Here is a 21224-nt window from a genome sequence, read left to right as displayed (position 1 = left end):
AAACAAAAAGAAAAGTATTGTTAATAGTCACTGATAAGACACCAAGACCTACCTCTCACTAATTACCTAGGAGTGTAGTCGCCATGTGCCCTGGTACAAGGAGGAACCGAAGACTTGCACATAAATCACATAATGTGATCGTTCTACAATTTTCCGATACGCTTTCTGTAACACTGTGTCAGGGATCATGGCTTTCAAGATCTCCGCTTGCTGTCATTTAATCAAAACCGGTTATTTTTTAATATCACTGGATAATAATCTGCCCTGGTTATGTGATGGACATCGGTGCACAGGTCATCACCGGATCCATCTCTGATCACTGTAAAGACCCTGCACCCGTGGGTCCAGTACACGGCTAGATTTTACCTGTTGCTGGTAAACCTTTGCTACCATATTTTGTGTGTGTGCTCTTTTAAATTGCAAGCTGATTGATGGGGGTCCGGGTCCTTAGACCCCACCTATCACTCAAAAACCTGTTCCTAATCCCTCCCCGCGAAATGTGCAGCTCAGGACACAAGCGTGCAGAGCACACAAAGGCGTACGGATACAATGGAAAGCATAGGCGATTTACTGTATCCGTGCTCCGCTGTGTGCACACTAGGGCGGGAGCTGTGCACTTCTCGGGGAAGGTTTTGATCGATTGATGGGGATCACAGGACCTAGACCTTCACCGATCTGCTTGCAATTAAAAATGTACACATATGGGGAGCATGGTCATGCCATGATGCTGAACGGACACATATGAGACAAGCTCCTGGTATCCTGCTAAAAAAAACAAATAAAATCAGTCCGTTGCCGGTGGTGGAGGGAGAGTCAGTGGCGATGCTGCATGAGACGAACTGCGTGGCCTGGAGATAGCGGTGCGGCTGTTAGAGAGCTCAGCTTATGGCGCGCTGTGAGGAGAGGTATACTTACCTCTGATGTGAAGGTGCCACAGGTCCCAGATCACGAGGGGCTCACAGTCGGAGTCTATTGCTGGTTTGCGGTGGGAACGCTGTATGGGGAAATCTCCTGGGTCCTAAAGCCCCCACTGAAGTCTGAAGTGCTGCTATGACCCGAAGCAAAAAGATGGGTCAGGAAGATAGTGGACAACATACCGGATTCCAAGATGGCGCCCTTGTGTCTTGCGGGAAGAGGCAGAAAGATGTCTCTGAGGAAATTTTGGCAAAGCTGGGAAAATTTGAACACAATGTGTCTTCCGGTGTTTCTGGGCGACAGGGTTCAGGGACACATCTGCAAGGGACACAGAATAGATCCCCAACAGGATCCTGCCACTCAGCCCTAGTCGTAGAGGATGATGGTCCTCCTGTGTTGGCCCAGTCTTCTTAAGTATCTCCTACAGTGGGGAAATCTCCTAAGGGAAAGGACTGTAACCCCAGTGAAATATCACTTGGGGAATCCTCCTCCCTTTTGGATGTCCTCAATGCAGTAACCAAAAGTAACTGGATTCGCTGACGGGCCAAGTTGGTCACATTCAGGAAACCATTTCTATAATCCGACTCGATGTCTAGAAGGTGGCGGAGCGCACTAGGGCAGTTGGAGGGAGAGGCGATGAGCTGGAGGACGCTCTTCCCCCCAATTCATAGGGACATAGTCATTGCCAAACGGTGCTGGCCCGACTTCGAAAACTGACAAAGACGTAGTCTAGTTGGGGTTCCGGAGGAAGTGGAGGGACCTTCACGGGTTTTTTGAGATTTATGGCTACTAGTCACTTTTGGAAAAAATAAGGGCACACATTTATAAAAAATGATAGCAACGGTTTACTTACTCTTTACAGGGGGTCTCAGTAATCAGTGCTATCCGACCACTCACACTAATCAGCAGATTGGGGCACTTTTATCCATGTCAGGAAGGAGCCGCAGTGCAATAGCTCGACCGATGCTCCATTAACTCCCTATAGGGCTGCCAAGCTCTGCGTCAGCATTTTCTGGCAGCCCCATAATAAATGAATGGAGCAGTGGTCGGGTGATCCTCCGATCAGCAAGTCATGATTTATCCTCAGAATAAAGCTTTTTCCACTGGGCAGGCCTTTCAAGGTGCCTATTATATGACCGCAAGCTGAGATTTTAAATACTGTACGTTTGGAATTGATCCAAATATTTTAGAAATTTGTATAAAACTCTTAAGTATAGTAAGAACAGCCTTTATTTGATGAAGCCGTAATACCCCTCGGGATAAAGTCCAAAGGGGTATTTCATTTCCATACATTTTTGGCACATGGACAAGACCCAGTTCTTGAGATAGATGCAGGTCCACTTCATGGCACTGACCCTGTGGAAACCCAATTTAATAAGCACACAAACATTTTTGTCCCCCTCTCACCTCCCAGGACAGTAAGGCAAAGGTAGTAACCAAGTGACCATGATGCACATAAGAGTTTGTTTTAAAATTCCCAGAAAAAAACTTTTTTTTTTTAAATCTGTGGTTGAAAGTAATAAAAAGTTAGAATTTACCTGCAATTATTTCCCGGAGTTTGGGATCTAAATTTACTGTACAGGGTAAGAAAGTCTTCACATCACGTGCCACGAGAACGGGCGTCCTGGATGACAAGAACACTTCAAAACTTCTAATGTCACCATCGATTTCCAATAAAGGCTCCACGTCCTTGGTGGTGGGAATATTTTTGGAAATTCTAGTAAGAAAAAACAATCAATCAATCAATGAATAAAGATTTTAAATCTAAAAAACAGTCATTATTTACTTGTGCTCACAGTTCTCATTCACTGAGTACGGTTAATTCATCTTGTACAGTTCTGACCACTTTGCTTGGTGCTTCTGGTATTCTGGAGCACTGTCCCTGCTGCCAAAAATACCAGAACCCCATTAAAGTCCATGTCCTATCAGGGTCATTCAGAGCAATATGTCAGTGTACATATTTTTTTTTATTGCTTTATAGTTAATCATGCAAATTCTACACAAAGGTATACTGCAGAAAAAATAAATCATACTTTTAGGCAGGTGTGAAAATAATAGAAGATTTACTAGTTTATTGTTCTTCCAGATACACTTAACAAGTCAGGGATTTTGTAGGATTATAGACAGGTGTATCAGTAACCAATTATACCAAACAGGTGATTCTGGACATCATTTTCATATGTAGACATAGTAACGTAAGTTGAATAAGGACTTCGGTCCATCAAGTTCAACCTTCCTCCCCCAATTGTACATTTTGTCACCAATTTATCTATAACCCCCAATGTTATGTGTATCGAGGAAATCGTCCAGCCCTTGTATAAAAGCTGTTATAGTGTCGGCCATCACTACCTCTTGTGGTCAGGCATCCAGTCTGACTGCTCTGACTGTAAAGAACCCTTTCCTGTTTAGGTGCCGGAATCACCTTTCTTCCACCTGTAATGAGTGTCCCCTAGTCCTTAGTATGGTCTTTGGAAGGAATAAGTCATGTGCTAGTCCTTTGTATTGACCACACATATACACGTAAATGAGATCTCCTCTGAGGCGTCATTTTTCTAAGCTAAACAGGCCCAATTTTCCAACTTCTCATCATATGAGAGGCCTCCATCCCTTGTAATAATCTAGTTGTCGCCTTTGAACTGACTCTAACTTCTGAATATCCTTTTTAAAATGTGGAGCCCAAAACTGGATCCCATATTCTAGATGTGGCCTCACCAGTGATTTATAGACGGGTAACAATATATTGGTAGGTGAACTTTCAGAAGACAGTAAATGTTCCTTGGGGCTTGGCATTAAAGAAGATTAGATAGGATGCGTAGCTCCACTGGGCCGTAGGTTAACAAGAGAGATGTAGAACTCCAACACTCAATCGGATAGGTAGCGATGGTGCATAGCTTATGGACAGAACATCTACGTTGCGAATTGCGTCGGAGTCTTTGCTCAGTCAGGTCCATCCAGCGGAGTATATATTTAGGATGATCAAAGAAGAAGGTCTCTCCCAGAGCGGCCACTCTGAGTTTTCCTGGGTATAGCGTAGAATAAGGAATTTGCACATTACGTAAAGGAGGCTTTATATCTAGGAATTGGGCTCTCTCTCCGTTTTGAGACTTCAATGGAATAATCTGGATAAAGGAAGATTTTATGACCATTGATGGAGATAACCCCTTTAGTGCGGGCAGCTCTGAGGATTGCGTCTCTGTCCTGTCCTGTCTCTGTCCTGTAATGTAGCAGCTAAATGAGAAGTGGACGTGGAGGGGCCCCTGGTGGTAGTGGCCTGGCAGGTACCCTATGCGCTCTTTCCACCGCGTAAAGTCGTAAAGTAGGGACAAGGATTTGGAGCCAAATACTGAGCGGAGCCATTTTTCATAGTGCTCTGTGGGGTTATTTCCTTCAGTTTTCTCAGGAATGCCCACCACCCTCATATTGTTAAGCCTGATCTCCAGATCGTCCACTTTGACTAGTAGGGCTGAGATCTGAGGACCATGCCTGCGGGAATCCAGTTCTATTTGGGGCATTTTATCCTCTAGGTCACTGATTCTCCCCTCCGCTGCTGTAGTATGTTCAGAAACTTTTTGCAGACCTTGTCACATATAGGAGAATTCCCCCTTCAGCAGAGCCATTTGGGGGTTAATTGAGGATATAGCAGAACTGCAGTGTGTTACAGCAACAAACACATCTTTCATGTCGGCTCCTTCTCCTGCTGTTCTGGGCTGTTAGCAAAAAGGGGCATCTCCAGCTTGGAGTTGTAAGGCGCAGAGAACTTCAGCAAAAATCCTTATTTCCTCTATGCGCGAGGCAGGCTGTTTATTATCTACAAGTGATCAATGTGCCCTTACAGAGGAGGAAACCCTTTTGCCTGGGGTCCTAGCAAAGCTTAATAACTTCACCGCCACAGAGGTTGCCACTACTTTTCCTGCCTGGTACCCGCCGAACGCGCGTTGGCGCCATCTTCGATTTTTCAGCCCGCTGTGTGAGCCGCTTCCCAGAGCTTTTTACCTGCACCTCTGGCCATAATCACACTGCAAACAGGTGTCGGGATGAGCGGACATTCAGTGGCTCTTAAACCCGAAGTACAGGATGGTAGGGGCCCAGTGGAGTCTTATACAGGCGTTTGTTCCTGAAGCTCTCCTGCTGCACGACCGCTCACACCAAGCCACACCCCGCCAGCAGTGGATCTTGATGATTTGCCCGAGTGCATTTGGTGCGTCAGAACATTCTTCAGACGACCATTAATAACCTCAAGGCTGTAGGTGTGGGGATTTTTGCACGTGGACCTCATACTCTATACGGATTTGTGAGGTTCTAAAACTTTTGCTTCCATTTTTTCATCATTTGCAGATCAGTAACACGTCCATCCATCCTCTGATTCCCGTGACTTTTCCTTCTTGGTGTTGAGGAGTGTATATTTTTTTTCATTTTTCATTTTTAACACAACTTTATTCATCTGTTGCAGTGACAGTGTTAAACCCTAAATATTGTGTAGACAGATGAACAATTCAACACAAATATTGTCCTGCGTCGTCTGACAGAGGAGGAACAGATCGAAGCGGAAATGTGGGATTTTAAAGCGCAGAAGCGAGCATCGGTACACATGAAAAATTAAAAGGATATTTCACAAGTTTATGAGCAATAAGCCATAATGTTTATGACTGAACCAGTAAATCCAAATTTAAGTACCGAGCAATAACACATCTAACAAAGCGAATGGAAAAAACAATATCACTGAGGGAAAAGTGCAAAATAAGCAGCCAACTAGTGCTGATTCCACGCAATCCACTGTGCCATAATACAGGGGTCACTTAATATAGTCTAAGGGGGGGAAAGTCTATTAAATGGAAATCACTTCAGTGGGGGAGGGGGTAACTAATAGTACTGTAAATCTGATAGACAGAAGATGAAGTCTACAGATGCTCACTTGCTGTATGCAGTGAAGATTTAAAGGGATATTCCCATCTCCAAGATCCGATCCCAATATGTAGTATATATAATATTGGAAAATACCTTCAATTAGAAATGTAGTATAGTTTTTCTGATTTGCTATGTCACTTACCCCATGTACAGGGCACTGCAGTAGTAGGTATTCATGGTTACGACCACTACCAACTATCACTATATAAGTGACCCCTAAGCTACTGTAATGATCTGCACTTGGGGTAAGCGACTTAGCAAATCAGAAGAACTATACTACATTTCTAATTGGAGGTATTTGCTACTATTATTATTATACCTACTACATATTGGGATAGGATCTTGGAGATGGGAATATCCCTTTAAAGCATTCCTGCCTCTTTATCATCAAACCTGAAGAAACGCTTGGTCTAGCGGCCTTTATCCCCGAATAAGAAGGTAAATCTGCTTTTGTTGCACAGACCAGTCTAATATGACCAGGAACTGTCCCGATTCCCATGGTCTGTAACCTTTCACTTCCAGCATTTTAAGTGCTAGAACTTCCTTTCCCTTATTGCCCCAGCATGCATTGCACATGCCATTATCCAATGTCTTGCCTGCATTGAACTGAAATCCTACTTTTTTATGTCTGTGTGTAGCTAGACAGAAAAGAAAGCAGAAGCTGAGATACAAAACCCCGCGCCACTTCCTGTAATACGTCACGTATGTCCGCTGCCCAAGACTGATTGCACTTGACCAAAGGTAGTGAACTGCATGTTAGACCGAAGGGCGACACCTAGAGGCTGGCATTTTAAGTGATATTTTAGGGATAAGACAGCTATTTATATATAAAGTGATTTGCAGATTTATCACATTAACTTTAAAATTAGATTAAGTTGTCTGAAAGTAAAGTTGGGCAGCACAGTGGCTCAGTGGTTAGCACTGCAGCCTTGCAGCACTGGGGTTCTGGGTTTAAATCCCACCAAGGACAACATCTGCAAGGAGTTTGTATGTTCTCCGGTTTCCTCCCACACTCGAAAGACAAACTGATAGGGAATCTAGATTGTGAGCCCCGATGGGGACAGTGATGATAATGGCTGTAAAGCAGGGCGAAATATAAAAATATGTGCTATATAAAAATGTGCTACATAAGAAAAGATTATTATTATTAAAGATTATTATAGTGACAATTTATCCCCTTCCTGACGTGTGATGTAAATGAGATGGGTGCAAGTGTTTGGATTGGGCTCAAATGCTGAACTTGCACCATACCCGGCAAATGGCAGCTGTGTTATACAGCTGGTATCTTCCGTTAATAGCAGCGACCAGAGCTTGCTCCGATTGCTGCTGAACCTGTTATATGCCTCTGTCAACTTCTGACCGTGGCATTTAAAGCACGCCCTGCACGTCCATTTGGCCACACATCTATCTGCCCATCCGGACGGGATTGCTGGGTGCCGATTGGTTGCTATGATAGTTTGGTGCCTGCTGAAGCGCCATAATTTTTTTCTAGAAACTGCAATACTGTAGTAATGTACTATATAGAACAAGCAAAAACAAACAAAAAACAATGGCAGAAATGTGTTTTTTTTCCCACTACTTCACTGCGCTTGGATTTTTTCCTGCTGTTTTCCAGGACATTATATGGTAGGTAAAATGAATGGTGTCAAAACTACAACTCGTTCCACAAAAATGCCCTCATATGGCTGCGTTGAAGGAGAAATTAAAAAGTTATAACTCTTGGAAGGAGGGGAGTAATAAATAAAAGAGCAACAATGAAAATGTTTGTCATCTGATGAAGATCCCGGCCAAGCGATCGAAACGTGTCATGAAAATTTGATCAAACATTTGCAGAAACACCATCGAGGAGATCATACTTGAATCATTCAAACTCAGCATCTAAAAAGAAGACCTGGCATTCTAAAGATCAGTCCTGTACGTCTACATGGGATCATGTTTGCAGCTTTTAATAGGAATTTTGCAAATGCTCCGAAGCGATGGCAAAAAAATGTTGCCACATATGAACATGCACATATTAAACATTAGATGTGTACTATCCTCTTTTGGGAAAATGACTGTTTCTCTGGAGGTCCCAGCACATACAAGCGTCACAGCACTGGACTACATTACCTGTCAAAATGGTTCACCCTCATAATAGCACTTAAAAATGATGCTAGCCATCTAAATGCTCTACCACATGCACAACAGAGCCAATGTAAATGAAAGGTCGTCCATCCATTAGTACATACACATTTCAATGGAGCCGAGCAGCAATACCTAGCACAACCCATGGACAGGTGTGCTTTTTTTTGGGATGGAATCAACTATGGGGTTTGTTTTCTTTTATTTATAATAGACAAATTTTCATGATTTTGCTCATTAGTAGAGTGTAGTGTCCGGTGCTGAACTCAGAACACAGACTTCTGGAAGTCCATTTTACAGTTTTGGCGTTCGGGGAGGAGAGGGAGTGAGTGAGAGAGATGGAGTGAGTGAGTGAGAAGAAGAGTGAGTGAGAGGGAGTGAGTGAGTGAGAGACAGAGAGAGGGAGTGAGTGAGTGAGAAGAAGAGTGAGTGAGAGGGAGTGAGTGAGAGAGATGGAGTGAGTGAGTGAGAAGAAGAGTGAGTGAGAGGGAGTGAGTGAGTGAGAGACAGAGAGAGGGAGTGAGAAGAGAGAGTGAGTGAGAGGGAGTGAGTGAGTGAGACGGAGAGAGAGGGAGTGAGTGAGTGAGAAGAAGAGTGAGTGAGAGGGAGTGAGTGAGTGAGAGGGAGTGAGTGAGTGAGAGACAGAGAGAGGGACTGAGAAGAGAGAGTGAGTGAGAGGGAGTGAGTGAGTGAGACGGAGAGAGAGGCAGTGAGTGAGTGAGAAGAAGAGTGAGTGAGAGGGAGTGAGTGAGTGAGTGAGAGGGAGAGAGAGGGAGTGAGAAGAGAGATTGAGTGAGAGGGAGTGAGTGAGTGAAACGGAGAGAGAGGGAGTGAGTGAGTGAGAGGGAGTGAGTGAGTGAGAGGGAGTGAGTGAGAGACAGAGAGAGGGAGTGAGAAGAGAGAGTGAGTGAGAGGGAGAGAGGGAGTGAGTGAGAGAGACCGAGTGATTGAGAGGAAGTGAGAGAGGGGGAGAGAGGGGGAGTGAGTGAGAGACGGAGAGAGGGGGAGTGAGTGAGAGAGAGGGAGTGAGAGAGAGAGAGGGAGCGAGAGAAAGAGAGGGAGTGAGTGAGAAGAGGGAGTGAGAGAAAGAGGGAATGAGTGAGTTAGAGGGAGTGAGTGAGACGGAGAGAGGGTGTGAGTGAGAGAGGGAGTGAGTGAGAAGAGAGTGAGTGAGAGTGCTGAGTGAGACGGAGAGAGGGTGTGAGACAGAAGGAGAGGGAGTGAGAAGAGTGAGTGAGAGAGAGAGGGAGCGAGAGAAAGAGAGCAAGAGAGTGAGAAGAGGGAATGAGAGAAAGAAGGAATGAGTGAGTGAGTGAGTGTGAGTGAGACGGAGAGAGGGTGTGAGTGAGAAGAAGAGAGTGAGTGAGACGGAGAGAGGGAGTGAGTGAGAGAGAGTGAGACGGAGAGAGAGGGATTGAGTGAGAAGAGAGAGTGAGTGAGAGGGAGTGAGTGAGATGGAGAGAGACGGAGAGAGAGGGAGTGAGAAGAAGAGAGAGAGGGAAAAAGAGAGTGAGTGAGAGGGGGAGTGAGTGAGAGGGAGTGAGAGAGAGGGAGTGAGAAAAAGAGGGAGTGAGAAAAAGAGGGCGTGAGAAAGAGGGAGTGAGAAAAGGAGGAAGTGAGAAAAAGAGGGAGTGAGAAAAAGAGGGAGTGAGAAAAAGAGGGAGTGAGAGAGAGAAAAAGGGAGTGAGAAAAAGAGGGAGTGAGAGAGAGAAAAAGGGAGTGAGAAAGAGTGAATGGGAGTGAGAGAAAGAGTGAGTGGGAGTGAGAGAAAGTGAATGGGAGTGAGAAAAAGAGTGAATGGGAGTGAGAGAAAGAGAGAGAGGGAGTGAGAGAAAGAGAGGGAGCGAGTGAAAGAGAGATGGAGTGAGAGAGGGAGGGAGTGAATGAGACAGAGTGAGAGGGAGGGAGTGAGAGAGAGAGACAGAAAGAGAGATTTACCAGCTCCAAAGCTTGGGTAACCATTGATTTCTATGGGTTCGGGTTCAGTTCTGGTACCCGAACCAAACTTTGGACTAAAGTTCGGTCGAACCAGACAAACCTGAACTTCAACGGGTCTGCTCATGCCTACTCATTAGATTTCACATAGAGATTGCCCTTAGTCGAAAGTGGGCATCTCCGTTGCTTTCCAGCATTGGGGTCCTGGGTTTAAATCCCACCAGGGACAACATCTGCAAGGAGTTTGTATGTTCTCCCCGTGTTTGCGTGGGTTTCCACCGAGTTCTCCAGTTTCCTCCCACACCCCAAAGACAAACTGATAGGGGATCTAGATTGTGAGCCCCAATGGAGACAGTGATGATAATGTCTGTAAAGCGCTGCGGAATTAATGGCACCGTGTAAGTAAAATATAAAAGTAGTCGCTAAGAGAATAAAAAGTCTTTCGTATCCGGCATCTATAGAGCACAAACTCCCGGAGAGATAAGACGTGAAAATCCCCAGCTGACGAGTCACATGAAGTGTATTAGTTTTCCTCTAATTCCAGTTCTGCTAAAACCTGTTAGTACAAAGCTTTACTATGAGCACAATACAACCATTGTGAGGAAGGGAGAAAATGAACTGATGTGAGGAGGTCACAAGCATCGAAATGGTCTGTAGGAACCAAACAGCATACAAGAAGAAAATATGTACTAAGAGCTCCATTATAGACGGGGATGTGTGCAAGTAAAACATTACATAGAGGGGAAAACACATCCTCACTATATGTAAAGGCCATGGCTTTATCACAGGTGAATTTCCATTGATGTCCCCTCTTACATTCGGCAGGGTGTGAAGCTCAGTTGGCTAGGAATCACTTATCTTGAGAAAGTAACATTTCCAGTTATGTGTCTGCTGTAGATAAACTTCCTCTCCAGGCTACACAGACATGTTAGTCCTGAAGAACACAACGGGCATTAAGTGACATAAGAAATAAGTATCCGACACTGGGCAAGAAAAGCAATGAGAACGAACATGATACTGTGTATATTAAGGATAGAATACCTAGACGGAGTCGGGGGCAGAGGGGTCTGTAAGAAAGAGCAAAGTTGTATAAGCTTAGAAAAAAGTCTCTGGTAGAGCTCCACTATTCTTTATCATATATATATTGTGGTGTAAAGGGTTATTAAAAAAAATCACGTTAACCTTGTTGACTTCTGGGGGTCTGATCGCCGGGACCCCCCTGAGGACTTTGGAAGCCTGAGAAGGGGTCTCTGCAGCCCCATCGTGAAAGAGAGGTGGGCATGCTTGGCCTCCATTCATTGTCTGTGGGTCTGTGGAGCAGTGCACACGGTTTTAGAAGTCCCATAGAAAATGAGTGGAGGTCGAGCATCTGTACCCCTGCTCCATTCAAGATGGGGCTGCAAAGCCACGCTCTCGGGATTGTTGGGGTCTGGCTGTGGGGACCCCCAACGATCCCAAGATCATGACTTTGCAGCCCCATCCTGAATGGATCAGCAAGTTATCCCCTTAATTTTTTTTGGAATAACCCTTTAAGTGGATGAGACTGAGCTGCAATGCCAGACAACCCATGCCGGACAAGGTTGGCTCCGTTATTTTAAAAAAATTGTGTTAAAAAAAAATTGCAACAGGTACTGATCAAGTCGATTTATGGACGGCCCATCTAACTCAATCGCTGTGCAGAAAAGAAAAATACATGGCCATCAGTATGCCATTGTTTTTCATGGATCTTTTGCAAAAATGAGACAGGAGCCTTTTTTTCATGCATAAAACACGCACATAAGGACGCAATTTTAACCCATATGGACACCAGTGAGAAATTGTCCATATATACGTCTAAGAACACATTCAGCACAATTTTGTTAATTTAATTTTTGCTCATTCTAGTCTTAGGAGTCCAGTGTGTCTTACTCAGTGACCTTCCGGGCATCTCCAATATACCTCCCTGAGATAGGTTTCTAGACAGAAATGACTGGAAATCGTGAGTTAGGATCATATGAAGTAATTATCCCCCTCTACTCCTTGGTCAGACCTCATCTGGAATACTGTGTCCAGTTCTGGACACCACATGTTAAAAAAGACATGAAGAAACTGGAGCAAGTTAAGAGAAGAGCGACCAGAATGGTGAGCAGACTGCAAACTATGTCCTACAAGGAACGGTTAAAGGATCTAGGAATGTTTGACATGCAAAAAAGAAGGCTAAGAGGAGACTTCATAGCTGTCTACAAGTATCTGAAGGGCTGTCACAGTGTAGAGGGATCAGCTTTATTCTCATTTACACATGGAAACACAAGAAGCAAAGGGATGAAACTGAAAGGGAGAAGATACAGATTAGATATTAGAAAAATCTTTTTGACAGTGAGGGCGATCAATGAGTGGAACAGGCTGCCACGAGAGGTGGTGAGTTCTCCTTCAATGGAAGTCTTCAAACAGAGGCTGGACAGACATCTGTCTGAGATGGTTTAGTGAATCCTGCATTGAGCAGGGGGTTGGAAAAGATGACCCTGGAGGTCCCTTCCAACTCTAACATTTTATGATTCTATGATAGGACCGCCCAAAAATGCATTATTGTGTATGTTGTAGGAACTCAGCTGAGCCACTGGGGCTGTGTCTGTCAACCTGCTTACTGACTGTTCCCAACAACCACCAGCAGGACTGTGAATGCAACTCAGTAGCTCCAAGAGGGTTTCTTTTCCGCTTGACCTTTGAGGCTCATTATTATGCTGCGGCTACTCTGGTTTGGTGGTGGTCTAGTCCAACGCTGTTGACATGCTCTTCTACGTCATCTGTAAATACTTTCACTACCTGATGACCTCTTGCTTAATTAAAGCCGACGGAAAGTTGTCCTTATAAACAAAGTCAACAAATAATATGTATGGTAATGCAGATCCCGACCACCCATGCACACGCGCAGTGTGCTCCAATCCCGACACTACACCCATACATTAGACAGATAGCCAAAAGGCCACACTGCTCCTGTGAATATTTATAGAAAGCGTACTTTGTGTCTGCAGGCTAGGCAAAATGTGATGTGCATATGCTTGTGAAATAAATTGGCTTTAACAGACAGCTTGCCTTATTATAGGATGGCTGCTAGGTCGTGGAGCAGGCACGACAGAAGCCACTTTGCAGCCAGGAGCATGGAGACAGACCTAGCCCGCAGGACCCGCCATGCTTCAGCGCGTCACGAGAGCTCATTTAAAAGGGAAATGTATTGACACAAATCAAGTTTATTTGTCATCTCTCCAGTCAAACCACTCATCTCAATGAAATATCACTTCATTAGCCATTTTCTGAATGTGCTCTGGATGGTAACGAGCCTGGAGGGGTCCTGCACATTTCTACTCCCTTATCAGTATTGCTTGGTTTGTCATCATTTCAATGAAACCAGAGAAAAATAGGTCATTTATTCCTACATCTCCCTGAGCAGAGAGAGAATAATACTGGGCTGCTCGCATAACCTTATAGATGAGCTGCGTATATGACACAAATTACATGCATCAAGTACAAGCGTCTAACATGGAACCTGAAGACGTTGTGATGGATACTTTTTTAAGCAAATCGAATTTTGTCCAACTAGAAAGAGGTCAACAACTATGTTACCTCCACGGATTATTTATGAGCAACAAATTGTGTTTCATCTCCATTATATGGGTTTTCCCATCACAAAAAGTGATGTCTTGTGACTAATACAAGTCCTCACTTTCTGACCGGTGGTGGTCTGAAGAACCCCAAAGAGATACTGAGAAAGAAGGGGTTGATTGGTAGAGTGACCTGCTAAATTTTTTCTCTGCATGGTAGAGCAACTGAAGCAGAATCCCATTCAGAAAGTGATGGATATGCCAACGGTAAGCCATCACCTTCTGTGTTGAAAAACCCTTTAAAGACTTCTGAGTCACTAGTTCAAGATAATCCCCTTCTGGCGCCCAAACATTGCTCCGTAGCTGTCTTCTTCCAATGGATGAAGTCACATGAACACTGCAGGCAATCAGCAGCAACTGGCTGTAATCGTGATGTTCAGTCCTAGTCAGAATAAAGCATTAGAAGACTGTTTCTTCCGGTTCACAGAACGTCATGGCTGAAGTCAAACAGCTGCCATATGACATCCCCTACCGGAAACAGGGTTTGTTTTTGTTTTTTTCATTTTACGACCACCATGGGTCCATTAGTGCAATAAAATATTGTACTGGCCAATCCCTTTAAAACTCCCATCTGCCCAATCCAGTCAAGCTACAGTAACACTTCTAAATTTGGGTTAGAAGGTCAGCCAGATCAGAAGGGTTTCTACATTTTTGGCATATCCTTTTCGCTTCTCGCCTCACTCATAAAAGGATAAAAAATAAAATATATGTACAAAATGAGAGCTAGTGGAATGATGAATGTCTCAAGCTGACAATCAAGGCTGACTACTTAGGCCTGGAGAAACTTGTCTTCCTTGCTTTGGATCCACTTTTAGTCTTTGCTCTAAATCTGGTCAAGGCCGATCAGTTTTTGTTCTCGAACAATAACTAAAAACATGAACAAAAAAGTATATCTATCTTTGGTTCCACAAGATATGTTTGGTACATTTATGGCAAAATAAGAATAGGAGTTTGAGTGGTTAAGTCGTAGTTGACAAGGACACGAAAGCATCTAGGATTTATGGAAGCAGATGGGTATTCCCTTAAAGTTCATCAGCACTAAACTGAGGTTTAAGGTTAAAACATTGGTTAGGAAAACCTTCTAATTTAAAAACTCATAGTAAAAATTATTTGGGGTTCACGAACCTTCTACATAACAAGATCTTATCAGATTCACCAAGCAGCAAGCCATTAGGACAGAAACGGAACAATATATTTTATTTTCTTCGGCGTAAGACACTGTTGAAGTCTATCGGAGGACAGAACTGGAATATATTAAGAAAAATATTTGCAGAGTGGGAATGCTTTCATAGATAATCAAAGACAGCAAAAAGAGCGTAATGCCAGAGCTGTGTCTCAAAGCACGAAGAGATCAGTATCTGGAGCCACGAGGAATTAAAGAACAGATTCTGGACTCAAGTCTAAGTTTCTACAATTGGCGTCAACATGTGGAAGACTCATACGTTGAGTTACCAAAATATATCTAATCAAAACATAAAATGTGGCGAGCTCTGTGAAATCCTTTCCATGTTCAGTAGAAAAACAATAAAGAAGACAGATTTCAGACGTCTCTGGATTGTCATATAAAAAGTCTCTTACCGGAAATGTTTAAGAACATGCCAGCATTCAAGGCATGGTTTAAAAAAAAATCTCAACCCACTGCTTATGTACCTCTAAAGCAGTGTTGGTCTTCAAGAGCCACCAACAGATCAGGTCTTCAGAATTTCCTTAGTATTGCCCAGGTGATAATTGCATCACCTAAGGAAATCCTGAAAACATGAACCGGTTGTTGGTGGCTCTTGAGAACCGGAGTTGGGGAACACTACTCTAAAGTATATCTACATTTTGAGAGTCCTATCAACGTCAGCCCATCATTAACGGCATGGTCCAAAACAACAATGGTCACTGGTATGCCATGCTAGTAATAATGGTATATGGATCTCCAGTTGTCAAGTCAATGATAACACTGTTCTCACAGTTTTTCCCCTGGTAAATCGGTCTTGGGCTAACTTCTGTGGCCTAACTACAGTAAATAACGTTCTTCAGGTAATAGTACCTACAAGATACGAAAAACAGATGCAAGCAATGTAAAAGTGGAATAATTCTTCAGAGCATATGGGAAAAAAATTACCACCTTTTTCCACTTAATATCTTCTCAAAATCATCCAATAAGATGCAAATAGCTTCCCACAGGGGCAAAAGATTGAATTTCAAAATCTCTTAAAACTATAAAAGTATCCACACTACAAGCTTTGGCAAGTTTAGTTCATGTGTCCTTTTTATATATGACACTGGAGGTTTCTCATGAACAGGTAGCAATGTTTCAGGCAGGTCTCTTCTTCAGGCTGGTCTGAGGGAACTGAAATGAATATTTCTTGACCATAAAAACTGAAACTGTACACAGCACTATATTATATAGTCTAGGTTTAAGGAATGTATGACCAGCAGATACGAGAACGCGCCTGTTATGGTCAATAAAGCAAGTGACCAGATACTTGGTGTCTCAAGTGTTTAGATCTAGTTGGAAAAAGAGCAAAATCTGGAGCCGAAGGTGGCTTTCCACCAAGTAGATTATTGTGCAGAGTGTTTGGTACAACTGTACTATAAATGAAATCTAAGTCGTGCAAAATTAGGCATTGAAAAGGAAAGGTCATTAAATGACTTGAGAACATAAATGGTGTCGAGCACTCAAGAGCCAAATTTGTTTGTAACTACGATCCCGGTTTGGAAGTTCCAAAAGTGAAATTGTTCTGCAGCATCTATGAGAGACTTTCATGTCAGACCATTAAAGTGCTGCCTGCCATCTGCCATAAACATTACGAGTGAGTCATAAGGGAGCGCGGAATAATTCACAGCCTTTCACCAGGAGAATCCCATTCACTTGCTCGATTTTAAATGACAGACTTGGCATCGACTATTCTGACTACTGGAACATGCACTTTTAATTACTCCCTTAAAGCGCCAGCTTTGTGAACATGCAAGACTTTATGTCTCTGTGCCGACCTGAATAAACTAAGTGGACAGGATCTCTACCATTTGCATTAGCTATGTATAGAGAGTCGGGTCTCTGTAACCAGACGTCATATCTGAAGAAGAAACCAGAATGGTTTCAAAACACGTTGTATGTTTTTTTAAATGGAAATGCATTTTTGGCATTTTCTACACAAGACTTTTTGTCCTGTCTTGCAGCGCGTCAATACTTCTGAAGTCTCTCACCCAGACATGGTTAATTAGACCTGTAGTTGGTCTTATAGGTGTAGCACCAGCTGTGAAGAGCAAGGATTTTCCTAAGGCATGCCTCAGTGTTGTGCCTGAAGTTTGCACAAACTTATCTGTCCATTAATTGAGTTTTTACACTATGAAGTGTTCCTCTTAATTAGTTTTTTACAAGATCTCTTGTGAAAAACAGAACAGTAATAATTGTATGGTGGGGCAAAATATTATAAAATTATCCATGGAGCAAGCTACCTAAAGGTGGTCCTACATGTTAGAATAAAACTGATTACAATGGACAATCTTAACCAAAACGATCGTTCTTCGACTGTGCTGAAATTTCCCTCCTATTGGTGCTACCTTGACGTTCCCAGATAGATTGTTCATCCTTCTCCTGTGGTCACTAAACATGTATGACCAGACTGAACGAGTAACTGCAAATATGGACTAAAATGTGTACTGCTGGGTTAGCGTAAAGATTGGTCACCAGTCAATCATTTTTTCAAGCATCAGCCTACTGCTATTTATGTATATGGCCACAAACCAGTCTGACCTCTCTAGCATTTCACTCCTGTGATGCCATAAATCAGGCAGACCATCAAAATATTACTCCTCTGTCTCATCAGTTAGTCCTGCCACTCCAGCATTGATGCTCTGGTAGTGCACAACGCTCTATGGCTGCCGAGACGGTCATGTGTCAGTATGGCACATTATTGCTTCAGGAAAGTAAAAACTATCACTGGCCTCAACCATGATGCTAGCAAGTATGGCACTTGACTGCTAAGGCTAGTGATTAGCAGCAGCGCTCACACGCCGGTAGGCCATATTACTGATCCGAGAAAGTAAACAAAGATAACAAGTACCACCACAGCATCAGCCCTGGAGCAACTGGGCATTTAATTGCGATGTAATGGATCAGTTTTTTTAAGGAAGTTTCCTGGAACTAGTTCAAAATTGGTATATGTGCCTTGAAAAAAAAAACACAGCATGCTTTCTATGAAGTGCATGCGCAAAACAGCTAATAAACAAGAGTAAGAAAGGCAATTTTCTAGTGTCACCTACTGGAAGTAACCTTAGTACATTTAGCCAAAGAAACCACTGCCTGACCCATAAGTCTACTAAATCCCACTTAGTGGTCTGCACAAACCTTTGTCAACGGCCTCTTGCCCAGCCAACCAGCGTCCTACTCCAAAATGACAAGGGGCAAGAAACAGCTGCCTATAGATGGAGGTTTCGTTTCTTGGAGAAGGCTCTAGTTTGACTAAATCATGGGGCAATGCTTGTAGAAGGGTCAACAGTGACTTGATAGAGTGGCTACCTAGAATGCATAGTACTGTTCTCGTATGGAGATAGCTCATCTGCATACTTTTATTTTTTTACAGGGAGCATTGCTTGGCCAAAACTCTCCCTATGTCAGCTTGCCAATCTCCACAAGTAGGAACAGTAAGGCTAAGGTCACTCGACCGTATTTTCTCTCATCTAAGAAAATCGGTCTGATTATGCCAATCATACTCTGATCAAGTGTGACCAGGGTGTGACCAACCAGGGTGTGACCAGACTCTGACCAGACTCTGACCAGACTCTGACCAGACTCTGACCAGACTCTGACCAGACTCTGACCAGACTCTGACCAGACTCTGACCAGACTCTGACCAGACTCTGACCAGACTCTGACCAGACTCTGACCAGACTCTGACCAGACTCTGACCAGAGTGTGTTCCGATTTTCTCAGAGGAGAAAATAGAAAAAGAAAATATCTCCATTTTCTCTGTTCTCTCAGTCCTATTTTCTCCATGGACTCATTGACTTGCATGGCCGAGTGCAATCTGAATATCGGATGCAAATAGTGCATGCTGCCATTTTTTTTTCCTCAGACAGACTCTGATCGAAAGAAAAAAAAAATCGAACAAGTGCATCGGACAAGAATATTGGTACGAGCGTGAGCCGATGTTTCGTTGGATCGTCCAAAAATACAGTCATCTGCACAAGCCCCAATGCTCAGTGTGACCTTGTGACAATGCAAAGATACTAAAATCGCTGCTATAAGAAAAAGGAGGTCAAACCTGAGTAAAGTAGGGTGAGGACAAGAATACACAACAATGGGTAATGGAGAAATGTATGGCGGTTTGGCTTTGGTGACTGCTAGCGCCAACCTGCCATTGCTTTGGACACTGGCACCACAGACAGGTGCAGTAAGCAATAGTCTATTCACCTATTACCTGTAAATTAGTTCACAAAAAAATATATCTAACATGAAGTTTTAATTCTAAAGTGAATGAATTGTGCTCCTTCACCAAGAGATTAATGACACAAACTGCATAAATCACAACGTGCACAATAGACCAGTATTCTCCAGATGCAGCCAGAAAAGCCTCCTAAAATCCAGGGGATCTCCTTATAGAAAAAGCAGCCAAAAGTCCCAATAGAGAGGAGCAGAAATCACGTGGAGGAGTGCGTTAACGGTGAATGTTTTCTTGTTACTCTTTCAAAGACAACACAATAGGGGGAAGCATGGGGATTTCCACTGGAAGTTTATCACCTATTATGCGGGGAGCAAAGTGTGAAGAATATGTTTCCTGGTTGGCGTAATAATAATGCTATGAAACTTATAAGGCCACAAAAGAGCAGCTAAAAATTTACAAAATGGGCTACTACAAGTATATACGTTGACTCGTCAACATCCCGAGGCAAAATAAAAGACGGATTTTGGTAAGACCTTACCTGTAAAATCCTTTTCAGCGAGGGAATGAAGGGAGACACAGTCATTACTAGTGGGTAGGCGGAGCCCACATAGGATAGAACACCTCAGATTAAAAAAGAGTGTTGTCCGGCCCCTCCAGCTTGGGCTCCTCCTACTCCAGCTCTCCAGTCCGTACACAAGCTAAGGAAGAGCAAATATCACCAGCGGAGCAACATAACCCCTTCTGAAGAACTTCAGAGAAAAAACAAGAGACAGGTTATGCATATAACAGAAAAACCACACAGTCCCAGGTACTACTCACTGGACCTGACCACTGAGATGAGCTGGCAATGCTGGAACAGAGCCTTAGCGCGCCGACCTCAGCCCAGATAATCGCTATCAGAGAAGGGTCACGCTGCATCTGAAAACACAACAACACACTTCTGCCATGGGAGGGAGCTGTGTCTCCCTTCCTTCCCTCGCTGAAAAGGATTTTACAGGTAAGGTCTTACCAAAATCCGTCTTTCAGCAGCAGATGGAAGGAAGGGAGACACAGTCATTACTAGTGGGACGTCCCAAAGCAGTCCAAAAATTAAGGGTGGGAAAAAACCAACAGAGGCAGAATCCCAACAACCTAGAAAAATGCGCAACTAGCGCTAAATACAAGTTAACGATAACTTAAACTACAGCCGCCTTCAGGACCCTACGTCCTAAGGCTGCATCAGCGGAAGCACTGACGTCCACCTTATAAAACTTTGTAAAAGTGTGGACGGAGCGCCAGGTAGCCGCCCGGCAGAGTTGAGCTGCCGAGGCCCCTTGATGAAAAGCCCACGATGAACCCACAGCTCTCGTGGAGTGAGCTCGAATCTTAATTGGACAAGATTCGCCCTTGAGTCGGTAAGCCTCTAAAATGGCCGACCAAATCCATCGAGCTATAGTGTCCTTGGAAGCTCGTTGACCACGCCGACGACCTGCTGGAATCACAAACAGAGAGTCCGATTTCCGAAAACCTTGAGTAATAGACAAATAGAACTTCAAAGCCCGCACTAAATCTAATGAGTGCAAGGCCCGTTCCTTCGCATTCCTCGGTTCCGGACAGAGCGAGGGCAACACAATATCCTGGTTAACATGAAATTGTGACACCACCTTAGGTAGAAAGTCGCCCCGTGTGCGAAGCACCACGCGATCCGGGAGAAACTCCAGAAAAGGAGGCGAGCAAGAAAGAGCCGCCAGTTCAGAAACCCTTCTCAAAGAGGTGACTGCCACTAAAAAGGCAACCTTCCAAGAAAGCAAAGAAAGGCTAACGGAGTCCATAGGCTCAAAAGGCCCATGTTGAAGAGCCTCCAAGACCAGATTGAGCCGCCAAGGGGACACAAGCGCCTTCCGCGGCGGAAACTGACGGGTTACCCCGCGAAAAAAGGAACAAACGTCCCTACGCGAGGCGATAGCCTTCCGAAACAGCAAGGACAAAGCAGAAACCTGACCCCTCAGAGTGCTAACTGCCAAACCCTTGTCCAGGCCATACTGCAAAAAGGCCAACAAATTGGGAATGGAAAAAATCCTCGGGTTCCTTGAAGAACCCGAACACCATGAAAAGAAGGCCTCCCAAGTCTTGTGATAGATTCTAGTAGTGGCAGGACCCCTGGCAGCTCGCAGAGTGGCAATGACTTCGGCTGAAAAACCTTGACGAGTCAAGATTTCGGTCTCAAGAGCCACGCCGTCAAACGCAGAGACTTCAGGTCCAGATGACGAACGGGCCCTTGGGTTAACAGGTCCGGGCGAAGAGGGAGAGGAAGTGGAGGCGCAGCCAGAAGCGACACCAGCGTCGAGAACCACGT

At 44.0% G+C, this 21224-nt stretch overlaps 1 protein-coding gene across 4 annotated transcripts in view; it reads right to left on the bottom strand.

The window, feature by feature from the left end:
- Positions 1 to 21224, bottom strand: part of KIDINS220 (kinase D interacting substrate 220) — a 160292-nt gene that overhangs the window by 22691 nt on the left and 116377 nt on the right. For all 4 annotated transcript variants that reach the window (XM_073674186.1, XM_073674187.1, XM_073674188.1 and 1 more), the window contains one exon: positions 2454 to 2632. In XM_073674186.1, coding sequence (XP_073530287.1) covers positions 2454 to 2632 — 179 coding nt within the window. The remainder of the gene's footprint in view (positions 1 to 2453; positions 2633 to 21224) is intronic.

This window comes from Phyllobates terribilis, unplaced genomic scaffold (genome assembly GCF_046119375.1).
Source record: "Phyllobates terribilis strain yellow unplaced genomic scaffold, ASM4611937v1 Scaffold_3__8_contigs__length_932513732, whole genome shotgun sequence".
NCBI classification, from domain to species: domain Eukaryota; kingdom Metazoa; phylum Chordata; class Amphibia; order Anura; family Dendrobatidae; genus Phyllobates; species Phyllobates terribilis.
This window is presented reverse-complemented; position numbering and strand designations above follow the sequence as displayed.